The 27751-nt window shown below is 47.9% G+C and overlaps 1 protein-coding gene across 5 annotated transcripts; it reads right to left on the reverse strand.

The window, feature by feature from the left end:
- Window positions 1-528: 528 nt before the first annotated feature.
- On the reverse strand, window positions 529-27730 carry CDK12 (cyclin dependent kinase 12). Of its 5 annotated transcripts, none has more exons than XM_054224131.1 (14): window positions 26043-27730; window positions 19059-19943; window positions 15037-15213; window positions 13359-13498; window positions 12535-12705; window positions 11528-11717; window positions 10566-10622; window positions 9903-10004; window positions 8435-8512; window positions 7829-7945; window positions 7097-7228; window positions 6086-6300; window positions 3859-4308; window positions 529-1389 (listed from the first exon to the last, which is right to left on the reverse strand). In XM_054224131.1, the coding sequence occupies exons 1-14, from the start codon at window positions 27092-27094 to the stop codon at window positions 719-721; spliced, it is 4437 nt and encodes a 1478-aa protein (XP_054080106.1). In that variant the 5' UTR covers window positions 27095-27730; the 3' UTR covers window positions 529-718. The 5 variants fall into 5 exon arrangements, 3 of the variants coding, with proteins under 3 accessions (XP_054080106.1, XP_054080105.1, XP_054080107.1); XM_054224130.1 differs by having other exon boundaries at window positions 529-1416; XR_008469832.1 differs by lacking the exon at window positions 529-1389 and adding an exon at window positions 2524-2966 and having other exon boundaries at window positions 3635-4308; window positions 26043-27728.
- Between the last annotated feature and the right edge of the window lie 21 nt (window positions 27731-27751).

The raw sequence follows: 27751 nt of genomic DNA on the forward strand, positions 1-27751 counted from the left end.
GGGTAAGGGATCCAGGCGCCTCCACATCAATATATTCCTTTTTTTTTTTTTTTTTTTTTTTTTTTTTCTTTTTTCCTTCCTTTTTTTTTTTGTTTTCCTCTTTTAAGGGAATTCGGGGGGGGGGGGAAAAAAAAAAAAAAAAAAAAACACACAACCCCCAAAAATCACTTTGGGAGCCAGACTCTCCCCCAGCCCTACCTGAGCACTGCGCCGTACTTCCCCCGGGGAGAAGCAGCCGTGCCCAGCTCATGAAACAGGGTTGTGTGGTTTGGTTTTTTTTTTTTTTCTTTTGTTTTGTTTTCTTTTTATTTCCTTCTTCCCACCCAGTTGGGTTTGTTTCATTCCTCCTATTTTTAAACAATTCTACCCCCCACCTCCCCCCTCCTCTGCTGGCTCAGGGCAGAAAGCTCACCGCCACCCGCCGTGGGGTTGGTTTGTTGGTTTCTTTTTGTCACTAACCAAGCGCGAGAGGTTTTGGGCAGCCAGACCCCCCCCCACCCCCCCCAACCAAGAGGGGGACCCGCCAGCAAGCACCGGGGTGCCCGCCGGCAGCCCAGCCAGGGATACAACAGGGAGCTTCGCAGCAGCTGAAATGCGGACGAGACCTTGCTCTGGCAAACAAAAAAAAAAAAAATAAAATAAAAAAAAAAAATAAAGAGTCATGTCACTAAAGGTAGAGAGGCAAGGGAGGGGAGGAGCGGCGCGGAAGGCGCGTGTCTCAGTACGGAACCCCCCTGCCCCGTCCCCCCCGCGGAGGCACTCGGCCAGGCCCCCGATACGCCTTCCCGTAGGAAGAGGTGGCCTGGGTTGGGGCACCCCAGTTGTGACCCGTTCCTGCCCCGCTGGAACCGGCCGTCCCCGCTCCCAGCTCGCCGTAGTTTTGAATTTTGGCCTCTGGATGTACCAGCGTGTTGTTGGTGTTGCTGCTCCCCTCGGCTTTGGTAAAAGATTGCCCAACCGAGTGGATGGCGACGGGGACTCTGGCGAAGCGGAGGTCCTGGTCCCCTGGAAACTGGACAGAGCCCGTGCCCTGGTAACTGCTCGTCTCCCCGAGGTGGCTCACGGAGCCCAAGAAGGTCCTGCTTTTCCCCAGAGGCTGGGCAGAGGGTTCTAGTAGCGTCTGGCCCGAATTCAGCTCCTCGGCCCCAAATCCCCCCTCTGAGCCCTCGGCGCTGTAAGTCCTGGAGGAGTGGGACCTGCCGTAGTCCGCGGCTCTGGAGGGTTGTTGTTCGTGCGTGGCGCGGCCGAGAGACTCCGCTTCTTGCTGGGAAAAGAGCTGCAGCAGCGCAGCCGTCACGGCCGGGTTCAACTCTTGGGCTGCGCTGGAGAGATCGCCTTCGGGCAGAGGCAGCGGCGGCGGCGGCCCGGGGGGCTCAGGGGGTCTCTTCTCTGGTGGGAGAATGCGAGGAGGACATGCTGTGGAAGGGTTACTTCTTTTAAACACCATCTTAAAACATCACGTGAACAGATATAAATACATTTATATGAAAAAAAAAAAAAGCAAACAGCCTACTGAGACAGTCCGCTCTCTAGGATGCGCTGGAAAAGAGGCGGAGAGTTTTAAAAGCTGACATTTGTTCCAAGATCAGTGCACGTGTTCATTAATGGTCTCCCCGCACTCGCCCTGGCCCCCACACTCCCAACCAGTCGGCAACAGCTGTCCTAACACACAGGTCCCCACGGAGGGAATTCCTGCTCCCGGATCAAATGCTAACACCGAGCGGGAGGCAGATGCAGAGCCACACGACGGCACGTGTTCCCCGAAAGCAGGGCGTCCCCCGGCCGAGGGACGCCGTGCCCCACTGCGCCGGGAGCAGGGCCAATGCCCACTGACGGAGCGTGGCCCTGACGTATTGCTTCAGAAATAACACAAAACCAACCCCCAACCCCACACGTACCAGATCCTGACTGCGCCCACGACAGAGCGAAGAGCGGGGGTTCACCCTCTTGTGTCCCCTTTGTTCTGATTTATGACCTTTTTTCATGACAACGTACATTTGTCAGATGTACACTGACAATGACAAAGTACACTTCCAGGGCACAAGCCCAAAACAATCTCAAGCCACAAATATCTGCATGCAACGTACAGGCTGTCCTGGAGCAGGAGGAAGTGATTTTGTCTCCCTGACCCACCCCCAAATCAGACCTGAAGTCACAAGGATTGGTTTCCAAAGGACCCCTCCTAGCAAGGACAAAAGCACCCTTGGCGCCCCCCCACCATCACCACGCTCTCCCTACTGGGTGTTCCTGCTTCTGAGGCAGGAGGAGGAACGAAGCCCGGCCGGGCGGTGGGACGGGGCGAGAAGTGACACCACAGGGGGGAGGACGCAGCTCCCCACGGGACCCGACCTGCTCCCGGCTCCGCTCACAAAACCCGTCCTGACTCCTGCCGAGCAACACGACTGCACTGACTCCATCTCGCTCGCCCACAAGAGGATGGGGATTAAAGTCATTGCTGGCGATGACGTAAGAGGCCACGAACGCCTGGTTTCAATCAGATCCTCAAATCATTTGCAAAACTGGTTATTAAAAAGGTCAAACTTTATTGTGAGAACCAGTAGTCTTCCAGGACCACCCCTCCACCCGTATCAGTCAGTCCACTTTAAAACTAGATCGTATTTAAATCCAGAAAACAATCTTCAGGTAATTTTAAAACCCAAGCCGATCTGGGGACAGCATATCATTTAAAATAATTATAAACAGAGAACAATGTTATTTAATCGAATCTGCTCTACAATAACCTAGTTATCTTCCAGTACTAGGGCAAAAAAAAAAAAAAAAAAAAGGAAAAAAAAGCACGATCACAACTGGCTCGTGGTGGGCGGGTGTGTTGAAGGCACGAGAACACAGCACGTTCAGCTACATTGCAGAGGAGTTGGGTATCGGGCCAAAAGAGGCTCCCTGGAGAGTCTGAGACATACTCAGGAGGCGCTTCTAGAATTTGGTGAGGTCGTCACAGGATGTTGCTAATAATTCAAAAAATCAACAGAAACAAAAAGACATGGAGACATTTACACTCACCTCTGGAAAGGAAATCCGAGAGTTCACCGATACAATCAAGGTCTTTTAAACATGCCTCTTACTTGCTCTACAAGGACCAGCCCTTCGGCTCAACTTCAGAAGTTGCTGAATTTCAGGACTCATAAAAGTCAACGCTACATATAACCAGGCCCAGCCAAGCCAGATGCACGAGTTTCTTACGTACACAACTGCCACCATTCCTCCCCTCCAGCACTCTCCAGTACTTCAGCTCTCATGTTCTTTAAAAATCAGCTTTGCATTTATTTTGGGGTTGCTTTTTTTTTTTTTTTTTGAGAGGGCTGGAAGGGAACGGTGAAAAAGAAAGCTGGGACAAACAATAAGACGGGAAAACCTGCAGAGATCCAATGTCCTGTGCAAAACCACTACCTGCGTGTGTAAGCTGATTTCTGCAGGAGGTTAAAGGAAGAACTGACCCCCCCAAGTCCCCTTTCATTTTTGGGGAAAAAAAACACCAAACCCTTTAATCTTCACTGACCCATTCGCAGTGGAGAACTACTGGATTTTATATGCTTTGGAGATGCGAAGCAGAGTAGTATTTTTGCGTTTTGGCTTTTTGCAGTTGTTAAAACCTCCTGAGCAGTCCAGCACTTACCGCAGGGAGTGGGTCAGTGTCTTTCTCAGTCTTGAAATCAGAGACTCGACCACATTTCCAGCACCTTTCCTCCTCCTCCCATCCTCACCCCCTGCCACCCTGTCTCCATGCTCAAGTGTCTCGGATCCTCCTGGCCGCAGTTAAACTAGAGGCACTCACAGGGAATATTTTAATTGTTCAAACAAGTGCACGGCATCCAAGATGCACAAGTCACGACTATTTACCTGTACTTTCTTCTGGATGCATTGTAGGGGTTTTCCTTGGCCCCCGCTGCTCGCTGCTCTTCTCCCCGTTGCTCTCCTCCAGGGTTAGAACAGGCTCCTGGCTCTTCATCAGCTGACTCAGCAGAACGGCCAGCACGTTCTGCATATCTCCCTGAGCGCTGGCTGCTTCTGGAGTCGCCGGCTCCTCCGGTAGCTGGGCCTCTGCGGGTGGCTCTTCGACGGGTTCCTCCGCTGCTGCCGCTGCCTGAGACTCGTGCTGCTGAGTTGTGGCTTCCGTCAGAGCGTTGATGGACTGGTTGAGAGCCTCCAGCTGCTGCTGCATCTCTGGGTTAGAGTGTACATTCAACAGCTGGGCCATCTGCGGGACGCTCAGATCAGTCTGGCTCTGCAGCAAGTTCAGCAAAACCGCTAGTTCGCTCTGATTCAGCTGCTGGGTGATTTCTCCAAGGCCTGCAGGAAACACAAGCAGCGTCACAGGAAGGTTAGGCGAGGCTACATGACGCTGGGTTTGTATTTGTGACACTGCACATACCAACGAACACCTCTCCTCCGTGTCCCTGGGTCGGGGGAAGGCACGGAGGCTCCAGGAGGAGGATTCCAGGATAGTTTGCTCACGTTTCCACCATCCGCTTGCCCCCTCCAGACTGCGATGAGCTCCGAACAGCACTGCAGCAGCACCCCGTGGTACTGCGCACACACTGCACCCACCCAGGGCCCGGAGCTGCTCTGGCAGCCGCAGAGGGAAGCTTCTTCACTGCCCCCTCAAATCTACCAACGCAACCGCTTCTAAAATCAGCTCAGTTGAGCCAAACCTCCCCATTCCTCGGGTCGCCAACCGAGGGCGCCCCAAGAATCAGGCTGGTGAGCAAGCAGACCACCAGTTACGCCAGCAAGTCTAGGGACGCGTGATGAAGACTGGAAACCCTTAGCCCACTCCCATGGGAATGGGAGCAGCAGGTCCGGCAGCAGTGCAGCCCCTCCCAGGTCTCCGCTGCACTCCGCAGATAAAAGCGCTCCCTCCTGCCCTGGAAAGCAGGTTTCCCGGGATGGAGCTAAACTGCTGTTCGGGACAGAGGAAGGGTGTGTTCCACTGACGCAGCAGAAGAAATTAGGTCAAGCAGAAGGTAATTCCTCGCTGAAAGCTGGCCTGGGATCACAGGGGACTCTGCCCTGACCCGCAAGTATCCAGGTTAGTCTAAAATCCAACCCTTGAGTGGCATCACCTCCCTTTGCAGCACGCTGGAGCAGAGCCTTCTGAGTGACAAGTGACAAGGCTGCCCCTTCACACTGACACTGACTTCGTTAAGTCAAACTTTTTGGGAAGAAGGGTGCAAAGGTCTAGTTTTAGAAACTTAAAATGAAGCTCCTCTTGCTGGTAGGGAACTAGGAACGCGACACTCCCTTTTCTCAGCTGTTTGTTAATCCAGCCACCACCTTTCGTCCATCTGCCATGTTTCATTGAACACATGGATCCTACATTCCCTGGAGCAAGAACTGTCTTCCTTGTTACTTGTCAGTACAACATTTGACACAAAAGAAGCTTTAGCCCATATCTGGGTTTTTATAAGGCTTCTAGAGAACAATCAGCATGGTGTGGGCAGCTTTGTCTACCTCTACATTTCCAGGGATCACAATATCTCCCTTCCAACTATTTTCTAGACACCGGGAAGTTGCTCACAGTTTTGGAAACAGTGCACAAGTCTTGGTCCTGCAAATCTTTATGACCAAGGGATCTTTTCTGCAACAAAGCAAGTGCAACGATGTACACTTTTGCCCACCAGTCTGTTACATCCTATGCCTAATCTTTATTAATTTGATCAACAGGATCAAACTTCGGCTCATTCGCACACCCATTACACGGCTGTACCTTCCAGCCTACTATCTGTTACTTCGCTGGCTTAAGTGACTCAAGGACTCCTTTGATCATTCTGTGAAAGCACGTTTCAGAACCAATAATATAACTCATAGAACAAATTAACAGTCAGCTCATCAGTGAGCGACTTCTGAAGACCTGCCAGAATGCTCTGCAGCCAACAGTTTTCACAGTAGAGGGGGAAAAATAAAAAGAAAAAAAAAAATCAGGATAGGAAGATTCTGGAATGCCCTTTCTGTCGAAATAAAAGTGAAAGAACCAGACTGGCTTGAAAATGGACAGAAGCCTCCCACAGCTGGACCAGAGAGGTAACGTGTCAGGAGAAGCCTTTTACAGACCAGACTGGGCACTGACCTACTGCATCTCCAACACCAGGCTCTGGTTTGAGCTGGGCAGGCTGTGGGTGCACAGGACTGCTGTTGTTTTTGACAGTGTCTGTGCTTGTAACAGAGGTAGTTTCTTTCCGAGAAACTTTTGATAATGGTGGCTCCTCCACTGCAATCCCGCTTTGCCGCTGCCGTCGGCGTTTCTTGCTCCACAGCTCGTGGCAATCCTGCCAGTGGGGAAGGCTGGAAGAGAACAACACTTGGCGGTTAAGACACATAGCAAGAAAACCCGTTTAATCCTCAAAGACCACTGAAAGTCATTAGTGCCACAGGAGAAGCACAGGTGTTCCTCTGACTGCAACCATACTATTAAACCAAGAAGCGGCAAGTCCTAGGACCGGGAAAGGCAGTGTAATTGTTGAATTGTGAATTGCCATAATGGCGAATCACTTAATTTGCACTGGGATCTCACCCTTGCATGGGCTGGGTTAGCTACAATGCACACAAGCCCCAACAAACACAAGTCCACCAAGCTTCTGGTGGCTTTAAGAAAGCAGCTGCCTTTAGTAACTCTGAATGAAACAGGAATCTCAAAAGCTACTGCCATACCTGCACGCAAAGCAGCTACAGCAGTTTTATAATCTGCTTGGAGTGGGAGCAAAGAGCTGCAGACAGTGCCACTCCGCTCAACAGCCACTCTTCTAGTCAATTAACAAGCAGCATAAATGAGTCCTGGCCAGTCCTCCGTGGCACAGAGGACAGGGATATGCCACATGCCACTCTTACCTATCCTCCAACAGAGGTTTACAGCACCTTGTAAGCATTAAACTGAGCTTTATAAAGCCAGCAGAAAACCAACAGCACAGGAAGAGCTGTTTGCTCAGCCGCATGACAAAATGCAAGGGCAGATTCGAGAAAAAAAACCCCAGAAATAACAACAAAATTCTGACTGCAAAAACCCAGGGCCAAGCCAGTGGCTCCTTCCCAAAGCTCATTAGCAGAGAGCCCACTGCGGTGGAGGATGCCAGCTGGAACTTACTCTGGAGGTGCCATTTTGCTGAGGTCAACATCCTTAAGGAAGTCGCTCTGCAGGGCCTGTTCCGCCGTGCAGCGCTTGCCGGGGTCCAGCGTCAGCATGTGGTCCAGCAGGTCGAGAGCAGACGAAGGAATGCTGCGCAGAGAGTTGGAAACACGGCTGAGTTAAGGGGCTGATCTGAGCATGGGGAGAAGCCTACTTTCAGAGAGACACCTCAGGCCCAAGAGAAAACCCTGCAGTCAAAAATTTATTACTAAGCGATGCAGCAGCTCAAAGACATCAACAGAGCATCAGATATACGGTACTGTCAGTCTAATTTTTGCCATTTATGAAGAGCAACTCTGCTACAAATCCCACCAGAGTATCACACAGTTATACACTCTCCACAGAGAGCGCGTCTCTGCTGTCAGACAGCCTCAGCACCGTGAGAACCCCACCGTCAGGTGTGCTTTCCAGGTGCAGACCCTAGCTAGAGGTGTCATGAATGTGCAGAGGCAGGGAACCCCTCCAGAAGGCACCTGCGACAGATCAGATATTTAGAAAGGGGACCATGACCCTATTCCAGCCTTCCCCAGATGGGAGAAGCCCTCCTGGAGGGCAGAAGGCAAGAAGGGGAAAGCGCTGCTTTACCCTGCCAGGTAGACTAGAGCCAAAGGATAGAAGATGAGTCGCACCATGTAACAGAAGGCCATAACCCCCACGCAGCCACTTATCCTCTCTTCTAACAAAACTCACAAGGAGAACTCCTCACGCAGGCGCCTTCGGTATTGCTTCTTCGGTTTCATAGTGTTGAAGTAGGGCAACTTGATGACGTCCGGCCACACCGCTGGACACGGGCTCCCACAGAGCCGGCTGCGAGCCAGAAAAGCAGAATAGGATCAGCAGGTGAAACACAGCTAGGAGAAGAGCCACCAACCCGATTGAAAACATTTCCTTTCTCAGCAACTTAGTGTACTGATAACCTAGGTCCAGGCACATTTCATGAAGACTAGACAGCCCTCAGGTTAAAAAGGTGGTATCGGTAAGAGGAAAAATACTTATCTTGAGTTTATAAACCATCCAACACAATGAATTTTAAGTGCGAGATGTAATTTAGGTTCATTATTTTTGCACTCAACCAACAGCAGCAAAGTTTATTGAGGGTACGTAACATTAGCAGCTACACAGGACGGTAGCCGTGGACATGGAGATGCCAAACTATTCACATTTGCAGTTACAGCCATTTGTTCGTCCTATTTTGCAGGCAGATTAGAGAAAGAGGGCTCTTATAGCGCAGAGACTGTGTGCATGAGCAGTTTCTGCAGTACCTCTTCTCATAGGCATGCATGTGCAATGCTTTACCTGATTAATTCAAGCTGAGCCAGTTCCAGATTGGCTTGAAAAATAGGCTTCTTTGTAAACAGTTCCCCGAGGATACAGCTGGAAAGAGGAAAAGCAAGAGGTCATGACAGCAAACCCTTGGGATGATCGTTTGAACACTGCAGCATTTCTGTTCAGAAGCAGGTTTGCCTGAGGAGAGTTATTTGCATCAGGGCTTGTAGTTGAGAACTGACAAACTAACCTACGTGTACAGAGTCACCAGTCCTGCGCAGCTGGGAAATACCAGTCACTGGTAGGCTGGTTAACGTCTCACGGGCTTCCCGCTTTAACTCTTTGCGGGGAAAGCGGGATGTGTCAACAGCGCGACAAGAAAAAACAGCCAGGCATTTCATTTTCCTCCACATTCAGCCCATTTATCTTTTCAACTTTACTGAGGGATATCTGCTGGTCCCAATGATCCTCGGCTGCCACTGCCTTAGTGTTTGTCGTTGCCAAGCACAGGATGGAGCCTTGCACACACAACGTTTGTACACACACACACAACATTTGTACAGCTGGAAGGGAAAGAAGAGAAGGAGGGAGGGGACAACTCTGACTCATTCAGTCCTTAACATCTACCCTTAAACCTTCCGACAGGAATGACAATCAGTGCCAAATATAGCTGTGGGCTGATACCGGCACCTGTCTGCTGGAACCGGGCTAACCCCATTCACTCGGCACCGGGCACCGAACAGCAACTGGACCTCACGGCCAGAGTTTCCAGAAGTAATTAGCAGGGCCTGACTTTCACAAACCTTTGTTGCTTGTATACTAAGCTCTGCTGGAAGTTTACCTGCGGGTATCACAATGGGAAGTACGCACTTTGGGAAATGCAGCCCCACTTCTGAATGCTGAATCCTCGAGTCTCTGGTTCTGAATGACTTGGAAAATGTTTCACTTTTGTGGCCGAACTGCCCAGACTCCTCCTGTTCACGAGGCTCCCTACGCTATCAGAAACCTGAAATCTCTACTTTAAAATGTCTCCTAGGTTTAGCTGAAAAAAATCAGGTGACAAACAGGGCAATCTGAAGACATTACAGAAAAACTCTCTATCAGGTCATTAAAACCATACACTGCAGCGATGACCAGCAGAGCAAGCTTGTCACCCTCCTGATCTTAGTGACACATCATTAGCAAAGCTTGGTTGGTTTGGTTTTTAAATAGCAGGAAAAGATACCTTTTATGCTCTCACATGTCAATACCAAGAAGAGTCTCATTCTAGAGGTTTCCACTAAACGCTACAGCTTTAGTTAGGTGACACACACCTATTTCCCCAAAGCGCAGAATTTTGGAAGTATTCCTACACTACCACACCACGCTTTGCTGAGCTGGAATAGATACAGATTCAGAAATCAGCACAAATCAAAGACTGCCTTCCATTAGCAGTATTCTACTCACGTGCTGATGTTCACAGCCCAAACAGGACAAAAGACACAAACCAGGCACTTACCCACAGCTCCACACATCTATGGCTGGCGTGTAGCGCTCCTCACCTAGCAGCAATTCTGGAGGTCGATACCATAACGTAATGACTTTATTTGTGTACGGACGGCTGGAATGTAAGACACACAGGTAAATTAACAACGAGAGCCACAAAATCCTTACAAACTGTATTTATTGCTTCCAAACAGGAGAGTTTGGCATGTAAGCAGAAGCAGTAGGCTTTCAAAAGTCTAAACTTCCATAGCACCTGCCCGAGATAAAACAAAGCTGAAGAGATATCATAGATTTTACAGGTCTGTCTGTGTGCTCTAGGCAGTAGGCTGTAAGTACCCCAGACTGAAAAATCCTGACCTGCAACAGGCAGCAGCAGGCTGCCAGGACTGGATAGTGACTGACTTCAGAGCAAGACGTGGTCCATGGCAGGTCCACAGCAAGCAGAGAAGACAGTTTGGTTCCTTATCAGCTGGTTTGTCTAATGAAAGACTATTAATATCAGCCAGGAGTATGTTTTTCTGACAGCTGGAGCTGCATTATACCACTTACACTGGAAATAATTTCGCAGGCAGTGCCAGGACTTTCAAGTGAAGGGACTTTGTGGATATTAAGAAGAAAGGAGCTCGTCCTGCCTATGTAAACCACTTCCCCCTTCCTCCACCCCGCTATGCCTCACCTCTCCTCCGAGCTGTAGAGTCGGGCGAGTCCAAAATCTGCAAGTTTGATTTGCCCACTGAAAGACAAAAAACAGTCACTGGTTTGAATCACAGGTAAGCTCACATGCTGCCAGCAGTTAGAGGGGAGAAAATCCCCCCACGGAGCAGAAAGGCCTAATAAAGCAGTGTTTGCAGTAATTACTTTTGGATACGTCGGTCTTAATTTTTCAAACCCTATTTAATGCTTCGAAGAAACATGGGAAAAACAACCCCCAAAAAACAATAGTTCAGAGTCGTCTCTATCACAAACCCTTCCCAATAGGCCTATGTCCCAGAGAATTTTTTTAGATGGATATCCAGACATGCGGATGCAATTATGCATAGTATTATTCTCACAGGCTCGAAGTTCTCTTACGGGTATCCAGATAGAGACTTGAGGATTAACAGCAAATGAATAATTGTTATGTATCCTGTGAGGAACCACCTTACTGCCAACTATTGCTATCTAGAGAAGAGAGAGCATTCATGGAGAACTGCTACTTCCCACCTTAACCCTCAACGGTTTCTCTGCATACAGGCACTTCCAATAAACAGTATTTCTGCCAAAATACCATGGAGACCAAGTGTACACAGAGACCCATTTACTGCACATCAACATGAACGCAGGTTAACTGTAAGGAACTACAAAGCAGTGAGCAGAGGGCCTCCCGCGGAGAGACTGCTACCTGCAGCAAGTTCAGGAGAAGGTTATTCGGTTGTTCACCCTCACAGCAGGAGCTGTGTCCTCAGCCAGCAGCAGCACCCAGGAAAGCCACTGCTTCATTATAACCACCCATCACACCACTGGTGGCAACACGCAGGGCTGATTCCTCCAGTGGATCAACACCTCCTGGTCCTAAGCATACTCAAGGTGAAGATAACAACTGCGCGCTCTCAGCCGAGCCTAGGGAAGAGCTTGGACAGAACCGTACAAGCAGGTTACCTGTTGTTCAGTAAGATGTTCGAGCACTTAATATCTCGATGAAGGAAATTCTTTTTGTGACAATAATCCAGACCCTCCATTAACTGTTTCATGAAAGACTTGATATGGTCCTCTGAGAAATGTACCAAGCCGGATTCTAGCAGCCCCATAAGGTCATGGTCCATGTACTCAAACACAAGGTAAAAGGCACCTGGTATAATAAGAGAGAAGTGATTTAAGACAGAGAGGAGAGACTAAGGAAAAGAAAGCAGGAAAGTAGATTCAATTTTTGAAATGTGTTGGGGTTTTTTTGTGCACTGTTGAGTATGTTCTGTTAGTGTTTTCTTTAACACAGCCTTGTGATATCTAAGGCTTAGCGGGAATCCTAGAAGAAATGTTTTTCCTTGGGGGAACGACAGAACCGAAAAACTAACTAGCCCCTCTAATGCATCAAGCTGAACATCCAAAAAATCAAAATACGCCCCCAAAATAAATTCCTTTGAAATTCTGATCATCCATTTTCCTTTTTCTTTCAAGCTAGTTTAAGAGACTACCACCACGCACGGCTTAAACTGGTGTTTGCATTGTTCCCTTCTCTCTCACGGAAGAGAAGCTCCCAAACAAAAGCTAGTGGGATACTACAATGCCCCTCTTCCACAGTGGCAGAGGACAAAAGTCTTTAATTACTGAGTTTGTTGGCACTGATCAGTGTTAAAAGTGACCCTGTAAAGGTTTTTTAGCTGATTTTTGTAAGGCTGCTCTTTTGTGACTCTACAGGAATGCAATGGATCCTTTTAAGCCCCCGTCTACCTCTGCTCTACAGTGCGACAACTCATTGTAACTGGAATCTATCCTTTGATGTAAGGCCAAATCCAGACGCCAAACTTGCTGGAACCACGTATCAAGGAGGAATGCAAAAAAGAAAATCTACACCAGAGTTTATATTTTTAGTTTTACACTAAGAATAAACAAATGGAGTTGCATCACCTCTCTGGCTAATTGAAACCACACCCTGCAGCAGGTACTACCTTTGTCCTTCTTGAAATCCAGTGCATCTTGTTTGTCTGTGACGATTTCCTTCATGTTAACAACACTGCGGTGGATCAGCTGCCGAAGGATTTTGATCTCACGGATGGCCGTGATGGGGAAGCCTTCCTTCTCATTGTCCAGTCGCACCTTCTTGAGAGCCACCAATTCACCTGCCAGAAGAAGCCAACATCAAAGCCCCCGCACACATCACTGCGGGTTTCCAGGGGGACGCTGAAAGTAGCTATGAGCACAGTCAACATCCACCAAGAAGCAGCAGAGGCAGCTTTCATTCCCACCCTACTAAGTTTTGTTCCATTGCTCTGTCAGAAGTTATCATGCCAGGAACTCAAGACAGATGACACCAGTGCTCCTCCTCATCTGCTTCAGAGGAAAGTCACACAGGTGAACATAAATTTACCCTGGCAGCCACCACAGATCCTTTCACAAGCTCTACAACAATGAAGTCTGACAAAGGCACACTTAAAAAGCAGGGCTCGAGTTTGCACCTATGGCTGCCATAGCTATACCTGCCACGACCATTGGAGCGTGTGTCAAACTGAACACACAGGACGCGCGATTTCACAAGCAGAGAGGGCAGCTGGGCACTAACTCACACTTACCAGCATTTCACAACTTCTGTTCTTTTGCCCCTTTTGAGAACACCTGATGTAAATGCTTATTCCAGGGCTGGAACCACTTCTAGTTCTACAAGTATTTGTCATTAACCGGCAACACTGCTAATGCTGGAATGGGTTTTAAGCACACCCATGGTAACAAGGCCATAAAGAAGCAGAGTCAACCTGAGGCCACTTGGCATCCCTACCTGTATCCTTGTCCTTGGCTTTGTACACCTGCCCGTACGTCCCTTCTCCAATAATCCCGATGATATCAAACTTGTCCACGCAGCGCTTCCCCCAGTCGCTTTCCGTCTGTCTCCTTTCCCCATACCGAGGGCAACAGATTCTGAAAGGGGGAAGAGGACTGTCAGACACCCAGTGCTCCCCCTCGCCCCCCAGCACATACACAAATGCCTACTCGACTCTTTCAAGCTGTACCCTAAAACCAAAAAAACAAAAATCAGGCAGCATGCCTTTACGCTCCTAGCAACCGAGTGTTCAGCAGAGTTGAATGAATCATGCTATATAATCTCAACGACTCCAGATACGGGCACTGCTACACAGGAGTATTATCCTTCTATTTCATTCAGATACTAAACCACCCCAGCCAGAACACACTCACTATCAGATCTTTTCACTTCAGTCACGCGTTTATCAGCTGCATACGGCTAACGAGCAATACATTGTTCCTCCTCGGGAAAAAAGGAGTGCAAAGAGCGGGGAAGACAAGTAAAAATGGATATTATGCCACCTCAATTCTACAGAAACATTTTACTACGCCCTAGCTGGGTCACGCAGTCAGCTACACGGATTTCTACAAAGATCTCGTGATGTACTTTTAACTGAAGGTACCTTGAAGGAGAATCAAATTACCATCTTTATCTCAAAAATAGCAAAGAGTTATGCTACAGTAGGGTAAAAATCAGTGTTTGGAATCTTTTGCAGAAACACTGGACATTTGATTTTTATTTAAAAGAAAGTGTAGCTAGCACTCTGTGTACAAAACACCAAGGGAGCTTGCTTCCTTGCATAAATTTTGTTGTCAGAGGAAGTTGTGTACACCATGCAACACAACTAATAATTCAATCATGCATGAAGAAGAGGTGTTTGTCTCCTATTCCGAATAACCAATTCCTAGAAGCCCCAAAAGTTTTATACAGGGACACTCATCAGGAGGCTTCTTTGACCTGCAGGCTAGAGGCTGAATCTCGAGATGAGAGCGCTCTGAGGGCAGAGGTGGCTGGAGACTGAGTGTGACACACTCCAGCAATTTCTACCATGGGAGGGGTCAAAGGGGAAGACAACAGAATCCATCAGAGCTTCAGCACAGAGCCTGAACCGTACTCTCCATTTGGTGCACAATTTACGCAACCTCCTCTTCTGCTGTACTGTTAGTTCTCAAATAGATGGGGCAAGCGGCCTTCAACTATGAGTGGCCCAAATATGAAAGAACCCACAGGAAACAGTTAATATATCATAAGAAAAAACAGAAATACGAACTCGTGTTCTCCGTATTCCACTTCCCTCAATAAAGACAGCACTCAAACGAGTCTGGGGACAAAAGAATTTAAAAAAACTGAACTAAATCTGGCTAAAGATGTATAAGTAGGTGCATCTTAAGTGTTCTCCCCATGCAATAAATGGTGGGGAGGCTGCTGAGAGCTGGCAAAGCAGCTGCCAGCTTCAATTTCAAACGTGAGTGTTTTCTCAACAGCACCGTCTCCGCGCAGGGCACACAGTCAGCTCTTCTAGGAGTGCTGCGGCATACGACGAGACATAAAGCTTTGGGAACCTAGACCAACATCTGTGTGAAGAAACAGAAAACCTAACGACTCAAAAAAGACCAAAAAAAAAAAAAAAGAAAAAGAAGCAAGCCAGCCTTACTTTGGTCTCTTTTTGAATGGTTGCTGAGGTGGTGTGGCTGCCTTTGGTTCCGGGGAGTCAGGAGGAGATGGGTCCCCTCCAGGGAGCTCTGGAGGGAGCGGGAGGTCCGTGAGTAAGTGTCGTGGTCTCTGCTCTCTGTCTTTCTTCACAGGTTTTGGAGGAAGAATCTCTTTTGGACTAAACTCCGAAAAGTTAATACAATACAAGAAGTCAGACTCAACAGCCAATTTAACAAACAGAAAAAAGCCTACTGTAAAACAACAGCTCTATCTGAGAGCGTAAAGTTAGGAGCCCAAGTTTAAGTCCCAAAATTAGCATAGCCAAGTATAAAACAAAACAGCCTTAAATTTTACAACGATAATACATCAGGAGAGAAAAGCGTTAGGTTTGAACACACTGTCTTCAAATAAACACACCGCGCTCTGCTACTGGGACTTGCTCAATTTGCACAGATAAGTACTTATTCTGAGTTTCCTGTAAGACAGTTCAGGTTGTCAGCCAGCACCCACGTTCCGACCCTTACTTCCTCTATTTACTCCATTTATCATAATGAAATTAAATGCATGACTTGTTAAGGACCACTATAAACATGAACTCAGAATTAAATCTCTCTATATAAGTAACTTTTAACTTCTTAGCAAGGACTGAAATGTAGCTCTAACTTGTGAAAATTACTGAGAAATCCAAAACTACCAATGGCATCAGAAGTTTGGTTTAGACTGGCAAGAGTCTCATAAGCAGAGCCTAATTTTTCTCTCATGTATGCAGCAGGGAGAATTCCTAGGTCTGAACAGTCAGGAATTTTTCTCCATGCAAGTCTCCGCTTCACCAGGAAAAGAAAAAGATTAAGAGATCCGAACGACCTTCCAAGGTTCGTTTTTAGGGCAGCCAGCAGGAGGTTTGCTGTTTGTCAGCATCACCAGGTCTAACGCTTCAGCACAGAGAACTCCACAGAAATGAAGTGATGGAAGTAGGTCATTTTCCCAATTTTTTTTTTATTAGGCACTGCCTAATCCGCATGAAAATCTCTTGTGAAATATAGTTAAGAAAATAGCAGGACAAAGGAGGACACTGTTCTGGCACTGAGCTCTGACATCTTCGGTAAGAGATGGGGAGCATCTTCTCCCACTGCTAGGAAGTCAGCGGGCAGCTGCAGAACTAATCCCACGTCACGCCAGCCCAGACCTCCAGGAAAGCATCCACCAACGGGCACTGCTGCCAGCGGTACCTATCCTAGAAATACCAGAAGCGGGAGAGCTGTATGGGTGGAAGCTCAGCCCCCATTAACTGCAGTTTCTGTATGTGCAGAATGATTCCCAGCCGGGTCACTTCACCAGGGCAGAAACCACGTGAAACCTCCAAAGAGGTTCTTCAAAACAGGATCTGGACAGCCAGGGCCTACAGCCGCACGGAGAGGCAAGAGCCTTCCTTCCAACAGGGCAGATCGACTAGGTTTGGCTTTCTTTATGGCTTTCATATGTGTATTTGAAGCGCTGATTTAATGTCACCCAGTTCCTACAGACTGAATGTTCACAGCAAAAAAAAAAAAAAAAAAAAAAAAAGCAGTTGTTTGACTTTGTGTTTAATCCACTTCTAATTGGCAATTCCTTTGTTCCTGATAGTATTTAAATATCTAACAGTATGTGCTAAGCTCAGGCCCTGTGACTCTGTCAAAAAGGTTCAGCCTTTTTCCAGACACCATCCAAAGCCAACTTCTTCGCAAGACTCCTTGGGAAGGACGAAGGTGTGTTTGTAGGTTTAATCCACAGATGCCCAACCTTCCAGGAGGTCCCTTATCACCCTCTTACCAAACAGTCCCCATTTTCTCCCCGACACACTGTTAGCTGTGCTTAGTCACATACAGCTTAGTTGATCTATTTGCATATCAGCACTAGTGCTACTACATGGTTCCTGTAACTTTGATTACCCCCCAAAAGTTTGGACATTTCACCAGGCATTTCCTTGCAAGTGAGAAAACCAAACAGACCCTCCGGAGTTGCCCAAGCAGAAAAACGACAAAGTGCAAACGCCAACTGCCTAACAGACTCCTACAAGCTCCCTCCCTTCTTCCCCTCCCCAAAAATAGCAGGAATGCGATCAGTCAGGTCTGCATTTTTAACCACGTTAGCGCTGTGAACAGTCAGCCAGATGTTCCCAGGAACGTATGGAAGCTGCATAACACCCGAATGCAACACCAAACACGGACAAAGTTTGTACCACTTGCTCCTAAACAGCTTCTCCCCTCCTCCTGCTCCATCTCCTGCCAGCTGAGGCGACCCACGGTGCACCTTGGTAAGTCTTGAGAACTCAAAAAGCACCAAGAAAGGTTAAAGAGCCTCTAACTAAATCCTCCCACTCTCAGTGTATGAAAACAAAACTCTAAGAACACTTCTGTTGATAAATATGAAGGCAGCTGATCAAGAGTGAGCTTCCGTACAGTCAGTGCCATATGCAACTGCCGCCAGGCTCAGCAAAATGAAGTGGGATTTCCCATCCTTTTCTTGGGAAAAAGTCACTGTAAATCCATTTACTAAGCTCTATTATCGCCTGCGCTCCTAAGTTCATAGCGATGGCAGAGATAAAAGACACTTTTACAAAACTAAGCCACACCTGAGTGGTAGAAAAAAAGGTGTGAGCGGCTAAAAAATAAAATACAGTATTTGCAGCACAATTTCTGTGTTTGGAAATAAGGGAACACAGCGGCAGAATCTTGCTTAGACTGGCATTTGAGTTGGGAAAAATCTGCAATCTGTTAAAAGCTACTGCTCATCACAGATGCATTTAAACTAAATAGATATTTGCGGAACAACATTACACAGCTTCGGAAGGGCAACATAAACATGCACAAGCCTAACTTTTACATTCATCGCAGTGACAACATTATCCCAATTCACATCGATACCAGGACAAACCATGAAAATCAATTAAATGAATCCGAATATGTAACATACTGCGTTCTCTTCAACCACAGGGTAATTATATCAAGTCATACCTACCATGTAACACACCATTAATTAAAAAACCCGCTTTACTAACCAAGCAGATACCTAGTACATCCTTAGCGATGGTTGGAAAGATACAGAAATTGTTCAGGAACTACAGGCTATGCAGATCAAGTAAAAAAAAAAATACATCAGTGATGACCTCACGTTAACAGCACTACAACATGCTAACAGCTACAAAAGGAAAAAGAAAAAAGACTTGTTTTTCTTCTCCATTTTGGATATTCCGTTCCATTCTCCTCTTCCCCCCCCCGCCCCCGCCAAACTAAAAAACCCACAGTAAGGTTTTTCAGATGACCAACACAGCCAAGACCCAGAGCAGCGAGAGCTACAGACACAGGACAGATTTAAGTCTGCACGTTTTGATTAGAAATCACAGGGAACAAAAAGCTGAAGTAGGTGCAGTTTCACCCTTCCATTTTTAAACTCTTTTTCAAACAAACAGTACCTACTGCTTACGCAATAAGAATTGTATTAGTTATTCAATAATTAAGACATTACTTAAGTTAAACTAATGCTGTTTTTCACATGTGGACACGTTTGATGAATTTGGAACAGAAATAGCTCTGGTTTGTTCTCTTGTATTGGCACTGTTCAGCTCTTTCCTGTTACTTAAGTACAAGGTTTTAGAGGAATTAAACAAAAAAGCCATTTCAAAATAAGCCTGTGCAAATGGCTACAACGCCAAGGGGTGCACAATTCCAGATCCATGTCTCACTGCCGTAATAAACAGGAACAAAGAGCTATACGAAACCTTTACTAACCAGCATTATAACAGCAGCCAAACCTCTCTTTCTCCCCGAGATAAGATGTAACTACCTGGAAAACATCATAAAACCCTCCACATAAACCTGCCAAGGCCAATACCAGGAATGGCTGTGCAACAGCGCATTCATCCCAGCGGCACGGTCTTCAGTGTACACTGCAGGATAAGCTAGCGACTGTCAAACTAACCAAAAAAAAAATCTGTTTCAATGGTTTGCTTTTAAATGCATACAGGATACTCTTGTGTGACCTTACCTATCCAAGTCATCTTCCCCAACTAAAATAGGGGGGAGCGGAAGCGGAGGCAATGTTGAAGTTTTCAGGTGCGGGATAGCAGCCGTCACAGACACTTGTGTTTTTGTAGCGACTTGGACAGAGGACTGAGAGTTCACCTGAGAGGATAAAGTAGACGTCCTTGGGTGGGAAGAAGATGGTAAAGACGCTGGGGCTGAAGTAGGGACCTGAATGGGAGTCGGTTGGGATGGCGGCAAAGGTGGAACAGCAGGTGATGGAGGCAAAGGCGGCAATGGTGGAGTTGGAGGTGGTGGTGTGGTTGTCGGCAGAGGCGGAGGTGGTGATTTTATTGAGGGTAGTGGGGGTGGAATCTCCTTCTCTGCTGCATCCGTCTCTTTTGGAGATAGGAGGTCCTCTACCACTGCTACAGGCTTCAAGTCTTTTGTTCCCGTCTGTTTTGAATCTCTAACTGGAACAGGATGTTTCCTCTCAGAGTTCTCCTCTGCCTTGATTTTTGTTGTTTCTGCAGGGGCTTTAGTCTCTGCATTCGTGTACAGTAAATTAACTAATTCTGTATCTGAAGATGATTTTTCAGATTTAACAGTTTTGATGACCTTTTTAGGTTCTGTTCCAGACTCCTTAAGTTCCGCTAAGCTGTTCTCCTTTCTAGACAGGAAAACAGGCGAGCCCTTTGCCTCCTTCCCATCCACTTTGGCTGCAGCTGCGGCCGCTGCCGCTCGCTCCTTCTTCTTCCTGCTGAGTTCTGCCCCCAGACTGGAGTTCAGCGGTAGCCTTGTCGGTGATATACTGGAATGGCGACTGCGTGACCCAGACCTCTGCTTTTTACTGTGAGATGATGAGTGTCTTGAATACCCAGGACTTCGGCTTCGGGACTTCACAGATTTCCTGTGGAAAGAACGGGGAGAAGGAAAATGAAATGAAGCATCTCGCAACCTCTGAGCTACTCACCAACATCAGTAGCTCTCTCTGAAAATAATTCCATTCCATTATCGGGCAACTAAGTTCAGAGAGTCCACAACACCTGTCTGGAGAGAGTAAAGCTACTGAAACAAGTTTATTGACTAAAGCAATACAAGTTTCATGTCATCATCCAGCCTTCCAATGTCAGGACTGCTCTCAATCACACTGTTGAGACAGACACGAAGGATCAAGACTGGACAAGCCCCAAGGTAAAGATGAGATTCACAGATGCACACGCTGAACAGAAGACTTCAATCGAGAGGATGAGTTGGCAGTTTACAAATCTTTCATAGTAATTATGTACAACTTTAAAGGAAACAACGGGTAAAATATGACTGCCCTCACGGGAATGCCGCCTCAGGAAACATCTCACTTCAAGCTAATTTTTCCCCCGGCTTCTTTTACTACCATCAGAACTTAAATTTGCATATTGTGATTCAGAAGGAAAAAAACAAAAAAAACAAAAACCAAACAACCCAGGAATTTTAATTCTGTTTGAGGTATGTCCAGAGGGTCTCAGTCTTCTTCTACAGTAAATGGTCTCTAAATAGGTATATACGCAGAATAAAAAAACCACACTGAAAATCTGTGTTATGAAATAAGCAACAAGCAAAGCAGGAAACACCTCACACCATCAGGGTACGCACCGCCAGCACGGGGTGAACCTCGTCAGAAGGCAGCAGTAACCACAAGCTCAGCGGACACTGATGTGGAAACAAGATAAAATAATAAAATGGAATTGGAAACTGGTACTTCCAGTGTCCGTCTCAAAATTACTGACAAGCCAGAACAGTTTCCTCCACTTCAGGAGGAGCTCATATTGTGCAGGTGATGAGACGGCACAAGAACTGGACACGTGGAAGGCTCTGATGGGTTTAGAAGCTGCATGAGCCAACAGGAAAACGAGAAGTTTTGAGATCAGAACCTATGAATACTATAATAAAAACTGTGCTCAAAGTTTATCTTTATTCTATGATGTATTGCTCAGAACATATCTAGTTTTGAAAATATGGAATTCTCTCAACCTATATTTCCATGCTAGTCATGCAGAACAGCTATGGGCAAGCAGGTTTAAACACAGGAGGTGCTGGCTCGCTTGTAACCACACTCGGAATGTAGTTAACAAGATCTAAACTGCTTATACTGTGTCCTGAGACAACAAACCCTTGGAAAATAAACTGGGGAACTGAGACAGACTAATACAAGGTTCCTCGCTGGACACCACCAGCGCCTTCAAGGACGGACACAGTTGTGACTGCATGGGAGGCAAAGGGTCTCGCTGCACAGCGGCGTGGAGTTTAACAGAGTCCTCTTCCCTTGCTACGCCAAGCACAAGCACCCTGCCCTCTCACTAGTGAGTACAACCCCAAACCTCATGCTAACAGTGGTCAAAGAACACTACAACTGTAGAGTCCAGTCCTTACCTTTAGACTTACAAAATAAATATACAACCAGGAGAAAGAAAAAAAGTGCCATCTGAAGTCACTCAACTATTTTCCCCTTCAACACACTTTCTATAATGGGAATGCTGCCTCAGGATCGCCTCCTTTTCCGAGGTTTCTACTTAATGAATTAATGGTCTGAGATGCATTTTGCCATTTGGATAGCTGTTCACCTGCCGCATCCCAGTGCAAAATTGCCAGGAGCTGAAAAAGCTATTAGGTTTTCACTATGCTCAAAGACTTTCGCAGGCTGAGGAAAATGTTCCCAATGAATCCGGGAGGATGTAGTTTACTGCAACCACAAATAATTTTGGGGTTAGCGTTCCCCGTTACAATTCTTTCAGGCCATATTGTTTAAGATGCTATGATCCTCGGTTTCCTGCTCCCTGTATCACATCCTTCTCCATGATTTCCACACAACAGTTACTCTAATTCAACCGGTTGCAGAGCAACATTCTCAACAAGATCACTCAGCACATCTGACACAAAATAAACTTCTCCAAAAGTGCAATTTTACCTTATTTTTAAGTGCTACATTAGAAATGCAGCCAAGGACACCTGCATGAACACAAGCAAGGGAAAGGCAACGCTGGAGGAAGCGGTGGGGTGCGGAGGCAGAGCACACGGCTCAGGGCAGGACCCCCTTACACGAGGGTTGCTGAGGAAGGAGCTGCACTGCAGAACCAGCGCTTCCAACTCGGTGATGGCTGGGGATGACTCCCTGACCCTCCATCCTCTGCCTCCACCAGGACTAAATCCACTTATTCCCTCCCAGGAGTCTTCTTCGCTCCACAGGCGCCACTCACGCTTTTTTCTCTTCAGTCATCTAATGGTAATTACCTATAGTTATTATACAAAGAGCTCTTGTTTCTAAGCCCATTTTCCAGCTTGGTGTTTACAGGTTCTTTGTTAGACCTGAAAGAGGCACCGCATCCAGAAGCATGTCTGTTTTCCCAGCTCTATCAGTGCAACCAGTAATAAACCACTCTACAGCAAATCTTACCTCATATCATTAGACCATCAACGGCCTCAACACCGCTACAGCGCTTACTGAGGGGCCGTCTTCCACAGCAACACTTGCTTTTATCACTGCTGGATATCTCAAAAAAGATGCAATGAGACAGAAGACGCACAGGCAGATTTTGCTTTTTAAAGATACTCTGTCCATCCTCCAGAATGATCGTTTCATGGCTTTACCTGTAACCTTTTAGTTAGCACTTTTACCCCTTTCACCCTTAACTCTACATCTTACTTGCTTTGCCAAGATCATCCGGGATGGGTGGGGGGCAATCCAGTCTCACGTGCAGTTCTTTTTCTGGATAAAAATGCTCTGGGGTAAAAAAACCCACCTTGTTGTCTCTCTAGCACTGGAAATACAAGATATTAACCACGACAACTGTGAATTAACATAAAGAACTCTGAGATGATGGCTCATGTAAAAATCCAAATAAAAAAAAAAGCATTATTAGATTATATTAACTGATATAATCAGAAGATTAGAATGGTCTTTGGAGGAGGGAATGCTAGAACCCTCCAGATCTCCTCATGCTGGAAATGACCACAGCTAATAGCTGCTGGCAGTGGTGACCCTGAAGCGGTTGGCAGAACAACAAAGCCCCACATCTACGTACTTCCATATTACCCACTACACAAACTCCTAGGAACATCTACAGACATTAAAACATTTTAACTTCTGTTGTGGCTTGGAGCAGGTAAGAGTAAAGTGCAAACTAGTATCTGGGAAGCCTGACCGCGTGCCCCATGCTCTAATTGCTCAGGAAACAAGCTCAAACAGCAGGCCATTTCTTGTTTCTGAATGCCCCACGACCTTTTGCCGTGGCGAGGATCTGCATAGCAGTGGCCACCACAACAGCACATGCACACACTCACACTTCGCTGCTATACTTAGTACAGAGCACAACCCACCTTCAGCAAGCTGAAGGACTCTGGAATTTCTTCTTCTAGTTTTAGCTGCAATGACAACAGTTGCGACAAGGAATGGCAAGCCACATCTGCTATTTTCCCTACTGACCAAGCCATCCTCATTTCCGCCTAAATGGAAAGCAAGTTGTTTTGCACAGCCATTTGAAATGCAAACATTCTGCATTTTCTCCAATCAGCACAGCACATGGATTCAGTTCCCTAACACTGTATTTTGGACATGGAGATTAAAGAAAACACAGAATGCACAAAAAAACCCATACTGTCAGGCAGTGGAAATAATTCAGTGTCCTAGAAAAGCCTGCGTTACCTCCTCTGAAGAATTTAAGCCATAGTCAGATGTTCACTGCGTAAGCGAGTGTGCCAGTTAAAGATGTTTTCTCTCCCAGACTGTTCCTGCCCCTCCACAGGAGCCAACAGAAGAGATCACGCAGTCACTCCCCGGCTACTCTGGTGCAAAGTCAGCTGCCTCCGTTTACACACTCGTCTGCAGCAGATCAATCAAAGTTGGCAAGAGAGGCTCAGCCGATCTGCTCCTCCAGGTGAGCTCCCAAAGGGCCGTCAGCTGAGGGGCAGCCCCACCTTTGGCTTCTGGAGCAGACGTTGGGCCATAAACTTACACCAACTGCCTCCCCGCACAGGCTGCAAGCTCAGTGAAGCAAAACCAACAACGAATTACAACTCACAATTTGCCTAACACACGGAGAACACATAAAATTCCCTCTGTCCCTTTACTAGAATCACTGTTCTGCTTTAAAAGAATGTATCACGCAGTAAGTTATCTGCCCAGAAAAGAGAGTAGTAGGTTATCAAAGTCAGAGATTCAAAGAATTCAATACAAGCTGAGCATAAACAGTAAGTAACCTTTGGAATCTCTTTTGGTTTGGGGTCTAGCATTTTGTCAGCGAGTCAAAGATGCCCTTAAAAAGTTTCTTACGTGGGTACATAAGTTCAGGGAAGCAGCACAAAGCACTTCAAAGTTGCTCCCATAATTAAAATCAGGAAAAGATAACTGCTTGATTCCCCAAGTCAGAAGCAAGTAGCCAGTTACAGAAAGAGTAAGCTTCAGGTTTGCCTGGGAAGTGGAGTAACCTGGGGAGAGAAAACCACACCTCTGTATACCACTCCAGTTTCCACGTGGTTTCTCCCTGGTTAGGGCTGAACATGGACATTTAACAGGTGCCACAATACACAATTACATCATGGAGCATACATCCATATTCTTACTCCTCCAAAGGTATTAGCAATTACTGCATTAGAGCAGTGCCACCAGGGCAAGAAGGATTGAGAGGAGGGAGAAGAAAAATATTGACAACTATCCCTCAGAACCTCTCAGGTGCACGCGGGGGAAAGAGGGCAGAGGAGAAACAACCTGCAGGAAATTTTCACTATGTAAAATCACAGCAGAATGAGTAAATTTTTACGTAACAGCTTCCAGGGTGCTAAAACCGATACACCTCTCTCTCAGCAAAGACAAAGGCACTATTTCAAGCCCACTATGGAAGACAGTATTCCTGAAGTTAAGAGCTCTAGTAACAAAGGCCAAATTCCAAAAGCCCTGAGTTCTTTGGGAACTGCTGATCACATAAACGTGCTCTGGAGGCAGCCTCTTCTCTCGCAGCTCCTGTTTGGACCAGAGGATGCAGTACAGCTAACAGAGTGCAGAGCATTTCTATAGCGATTACATTCCAGGTCACATCTTAATTGCCATGGAGCTACAACCAAAGCTCCACAGCACCCATGGTGACAACAGGAAACTCACTTAACACAAGCTCAAGCTAGGAAAAAAGAATCAACGTTAGACTATGTATGTATTCACACAAATAACAGGATAATTAACGAACATCTGAAATAAAATACACAGAACTACCTTCAAATAATAGTTCCCTTCTGTAGCAAGGTTACTGACTAAAGAAAAAATAAAAAAATAAAAAAAAGAGAAAATTATAGTTAAGCCAAAATACAGCTGGTTCCTACTTGTCCTTCCAGAACGCCCCGATTTCAGAATGGAAGCAAGAAACTGCAGTACTGAGAAAAGAAAGTTTAGGCTAGAAAGACGGAGTTTACACGTGGTCATCTCTAATTCAAGGGAAGAGAAAAGACAAGTCAGTTCAGAAAGAGTAAAATACACTCAAAACAAGCCACCCTCCTGAAAAGCACGATCAAGTTCCCCTACGCAGTAAACACATAAAGGCTTCCAGAAAAAGGTGAAAACATTCTCTCTGGCTGGACTTCTTGCCAGGGAAGCACAGTAGATGCCACATCAGGAGCTGAAGGGCTCTGTCTGCCTTCAGAGCACAACCCTCCCCAGGAGCCTGGGCCCTTCTGCAGGGGCCACCTCCAGAGGTGGGTGTAATTTAATCCCAGGAGCTCGTTCAGCTCTAGGCCTCTCTGCTGAGAACCAACATGGACGCTGCATCCCGCCAGCCAGGGAGGTGTTTTTGAAAGTGTGAACACCATTTCAAAGGGAGTTGCCACCAACCCAACCAAAGCAATTCCCCACAAATCACTCTGCAGCCCAATTAGGCAGCCGGTGACCCCCATCGAGATGAGGAAGGGGCTTAACCCCTCCTGTGCCCAGAGCCACCCCGACCCCCTGAGACACTTCCCCATTCCCCAGGGCAACGTAGAGAGCACACACCTGGCGATGGGGCTTCGGCTCACAGACCGTTTCGTGGCAAAAGGGCTGCTCGAGCGCCGTCGGCTGTAAGGGCTGGGTGACCTCCCACTGTAGGACCCGCTGCCTCTCTCGTAGCTGGAGGAACGCCTCCTGTTATAGGGGCTTATCGACCTCTGCCGCCGGCTGTAAGGGCTGGGAGAGCGAGTGTTCGACTGGTAAGCCACGGGCTCCTTGTAGGGTGGGCTGATGGACTGCCGGCGCGAGGAGCCGCCGGGGCTCTTCCTGTAGGGATCGTAGTTACTGGATGTGTGGGAGCGGGGAGGGCTGAGATCATACTCCTGGATGTAGGAGGCTCCTGAGGGGCTGTCATCCAATTTAGGGCTGTCAGACCATTTTCTGTGAGGACTTCTGGATTTCCGCTTTGGACTGTCAATTGTTTTGTAACTTTTTGGAGCATCCCTTTTCCGATGGCTTTTACTGCGCTCTTTGTGGCTAGACTTGAGCTCCCGATCCTTCCTGGACTTCTCCTTGTGCGCTTTGGCTGACCGGGACTCCTTGTTGCTACTCTTTGAGGACAGTGACTTTGGGTGCTCCTCGCTTTCAAGGAGTCTCTTGGAGGATCCCGATATTCTCTCCTTGGTGGACCCGGACCTGCTGGATGCTTCCAGGCTCTTTTCTAATTTCCTCTCTTTTTCTGCCTGTTTGCTCTTCATCAGCTCACGAATGCGCTTGTGCTGGTGGTGCCGGTGTTTCTGTATCCTCTCACTCCTGTCTGCTTTCCTTTCCTCGTTCTCCCTCCTGTCCAGCTTGAGGGCCACATCATCCGAGAAGGTATCCGAATCCGAACTGATATCATCATACTCCACCAGCGGCTTGATCATCGCGCCCAAGGGTGCCGCCGTCTCCTGGGCTGCCAGCGGTGACTCCTTGGAGTGCCTGGACTTATGCCTCTTGTGCCTGGAGGCCAGCCGGTGCCTCTCCTTGCTGTTCGAGCTCCCACTGCCAGGCGTGTGCTGCGAAGACCCCCCGCCGCCCCCATCCTTCTTGCCCCCATGTCTCTCCGGATTTGGCATTCCTCCTCCACTGTGCTCGAGAGAGGGGAGGGGGGGGGGAATCCTCCAAAACCCCCAAAACTTCAAACTTCCTCAGCGCCCGCTCCTGCCACCATCCACCCCGGCCTCGGCCCTCCCTGCCGCCAGACACCCCCTCCTACATGGGGAGCGGGGCGGGGAGCGCGGCCCCGCCAGGCCCCGGAGGAGGCGGAAGGGGGTGTGAGGGGGGCAGGAACCGGCAGCGGGAAAGGCACCGGCCTCACCGCCTCATCCGAGGGGCCCAGGCCCGAAGGGGCAGCGCCGCGGTAGGGGAAGGGGGGGCACCCCGGGAAGGCGAGGCCTGGGCCCGCGATCCCTCCTCACCCCCTCAGCACCGGGGGCGCCCGGGCCCCGCGGGCCGCCGCGCGGCTTCCTCAGCCCGAAGGCCCACAGGGGAACCGTCGCCGCCTGTGTCTCCTTCCTTCCTTCCCCCCCACCCCAGCCCTGCCCGGTTCGGCCCGGCCCGCCGCTCTACCCGCTCACTTCCCAAAGCGAAACGGCTCCGCGTCCAAGGGGGGCACCCGCCAACTCTCGCGAGACCCAGAGCCACCTCTCGCGAGAAGAGGAGAGGAGGAGCAGCACCACCGCCGCCGCCCTCACCGGCCGCTGGCCGATCCCGCGAGACTTCGCGGAGGAAAC

The sequence above is a fragment of the Rissa tridactyla genome, chromosome 19, assembly GCF_028500815.1.
Source record: "Rissa tridactyla isolate bRisTri1 chromosome 19, bRisTri1.patW.cur.20221130, whole genome shotgun sequence".
NCBI classification, from domain to species: Eukaryota; Metazoa; Chordata; class Aves; order Charadriiformes; family Laridae; genus Rissa; species Rissa tridactyla.

What these genes read in the sequence shown, in the direction of transcription:
- CDK12 (XM_054224130.1), bottom strand. Translation starts at nt 27,094, where the DNA reads ATGCCAAATCCGGAGAGACATGGGGGCAAGAAGGATGGGGGCGGCGGG. An exon ending in GGATTTCAAGAAGGACAAAG is followed by an intron (nt 11,718 to 12,534) that starts GTAGTACCTGCT and finishes TTATTATACCAG; the next exon opens with GTGCCTTTTACCTTGTGTTT. An exon ending in AACATCTTACTGAACAACAG is followed by an intron (nt 10,623 to 11,527) that starts GTAACCTGCTTG and finishes TTTGTCTTTCAG; the next exon opens with TGGGCAAATCAAACTTGCAG.